At 47.0% G+C, this 2701-nt stretch overlaps 1 protein-coding gene across 1 annotated transcript; it reads right to left on the bottom strand.

The window, feature by feature from the left end:
• Positions 1–288: 288 nt before the first annotated feature.
• On the bottom strand, positions 289–1428 carry LOC105622952. Its single transcript, XM_012204358.1, has 2 exons — positions 1252–1428; positions 289–522 (listed from the first exon to the last, which is right to left on the bottom strand). Exons 1-2 carry the CDS (start codon positions 1426–1428, stop codon positions 289–291), a joined length of 411 nt encoding a protein of 136 aa, XP_012059748.1.
• Positions 1429–2701: the final 1273 nt, after the last annotated feature.

Raw genomic sequence — 2701 nt, 5'->3', positions numbered from 1 at the left:
GCCCTCAGAGACTGGCATTACAATTATATCAATGTGGATATCTTCAAATCATCTTGATGATACAGCGATTTTTTTCAAGCGGTGCCGAAATGACGAGACACCTTTGACCTTTGGCAGGGCACGCAGACGCGAGCCCAACTGCAATTTTTCCTCATGGATGGCCAGATATTGTGCCACGAGCTTGTCCGTCCCTTTAATACCCGGGTGAGTCAAATTGTGGTTCAGATCGAAAGCAGAAAAAGCCGAAAAAACTTCGTCAGGAATGGTCGCGGCATCTTCACTGCCACGTCACAGTATACTCTCCAGGTATACTGTGACATCCATCAATTTCTCTAGTTTGAGACTCTCGATGCAAGTAATTCGCAAGCTCCTCATTTGTGACTCCGTTAGTGCACCGTAATCCAAAGGTGATCTCAGCTTCTCGATTTTTGATAGTGCGTTCACCACATGCCAGACGTCTGTAGTAAACTGGCCAATGAAATCAAGATGGCGGACGAGATATACTCCTCTCGGGCTTCTGCCCTGAAACGCAAGCGTCAGCGGCTTGTGATTCGATTATGAATATCCGCGCCTCCAATACATGCTTAATAGCGAGATAAATAGCTAGAAGGTCTCTATCAAATTAGCTATATTTAGTTTCGACTGGGTTTTTTCGAGAAGAACGCTAAGAATTCCCAGCCGTTGTCGCCCTATTGTCCGAACGCCGCATCAATGCTGTGTTCGGTCGGTAAACAGCGCGAGTTCGATGCCAAACTTCGGATATGCAAGAAGCCTCCGCTAGTTTTTCCTTCGATTTCGAACGCCTACTCGTCCTACGGCGTCGATGACATTGGATGACGAGTCTTTCCTTTGCCGTTCCCGTGCAGAAGATCATTGAGTGGCGCCAATGTCCGCAATCCCCGACAAGAACCGTCTGTAAAAATTGATCATGCCGAGATATCTCCTTAGATCTTTCGCTGTCTCCAGTCTCGCATATTTGCTTGAATTTGCACTGCCAGCGGACGGGTTTCTTTTTCAGTTATGAAGTAACCCAAGAATTCTACCTCCGACTGGCCGAATACATTTAATAATCATCCCATCTCTCGCAATCTTTCGAAAACCTTTTTCAGATGCTCCTAGTGTTCCTCCGCCGATGCCGACGCAATGAGGATATCGTCTATGTACATGTAACCAAAATCGAAATCGCGCAAAACCTCATCAATAAATCGCTGAAACGTCTGCGCCGCGTTTCTCAATTCGAACGACATGTACTGAAATTCGCACATGCCGAACGGCGTGATGATATCCGTCTTTGGAATGTTCTCGTCTGACGGGGATCTGATGGTACGCTCGCACGAGATCGAGGGTCGTAAAGATCGTTTTACCTTGTAATGCCTGCACGAAGTCTTCGATGTGTCGCACAGGATAATGATCCGAGACCGTTCGCATGTTTAATGCTCTATAGTTCCAGCAAAGTCACCATTTCTCTCCTCTTTTTAGTACCAGGTGTAAAAACGATGACCAGCATCCTCTCGAAGGTCGCGCGATTCCGGCCTCCACTATCCTCCGAAACTCGCTCTTCGCGGCCACTAAATGTTCCGGTGCGAATCTGCGTTACTTGCATACCACTGGTGGTCCCGGTGTTGTTTGGTGTTTATATTATAATACTGCGTCATATGCCATACTGCACTCGGCCGTCCTTCCGGTTTCGTTATCTCCGAGTATTGAGTTAGCAATACGTGATACGCATCGTAAACAAGCTTGGGAGAGGATAAACTTGTTATCCGGTTGACGTAACGAGAATTCTGCAAATTCACGAAAAAACCGTAATGAGATAAGAAATTGGCACCGATAATTGGTCTCGATAGCTTTTAACAAATCGTCATGTAAATGCGCGTCGCAATCCGAAGTTCAAATTGTCTCGGTGCCGTGTGCTTATTGTCGTTGGCCGCCAAAAGCTCGTAGGTCAACCTCTGACGTGGCCCGCGAACCATCTTTTCCGTGTCTATTAAAAATGTAATTTTTGTCGCATTGTCCATCACAAAAAGACAGCGCGTCAAATGGCCTGTATCGTTCGCCGCCATCAACGACTGGCCGCCATTTCCCTGTTATTGCGCCGAGCAGGATGGTACGCACGGCATCCGGTCCGAAACTCCAGTGGTACAGCAAAGTTCGGTGGGTGATCACGCGAACGCGGACGTGAGCGCGTCCGTTCCCGATCATCGCCGTGGTCGGGATGAGGCCGATCTCCGCTCGATCTTCGAAGAGCTGTCAATTGCTCCGTCATCTCCTGCGGTAGGGTCAGTCGCAACTGCGCCAATCTCACTTTTAATTTCGTCTCAACTGAAGTTGCAGTATTTGCATCTTGGATTGCGTGAGTCCATGTAGCCTCAGCAATTTGAAAAGCCGGCGCCGATGGCCTCCACGATTGCGTCCGCCTATTCACTCTATTCCTCCCTCTCCAACGAAGGAGAGTGATAGAATTGAAGATGTACATCCCACTCCTATTGTCTTTTATAGACATTTAGCTCCAATGTGCTTCTGCACTACCTTTCTCGCCTCCAATTTCCAATAATCCTATCTTCCTCCTCTCCTATCCACACATATACACAAATTTTTATTTGTATTTAAACTTAAATCTGAACTAAAATAAAATGCGACACACACACACACACACACACACACACACACACACACACACACACAATAATTAGTAAGTAAT

The sequence above is a fragment of the Atta cephalotes genome, assembly GCF_000143395.1.
Source record: "Atta cephalotes unplaced genomic scaffold scaffold00050, whole genome shotgun sequence".
NCBI classification, from domain to species: Eukaryota; Metazoa; Arthropoda; class Insecta; order Hymenoptera; family Formicidae; genus Atta; species Atta cephalotes.
The sequence above is the reverse complement of the archived record's forward strand: the minus strand, read 5'-3'. Positions and strand labels throughout refer to the sequence as shown.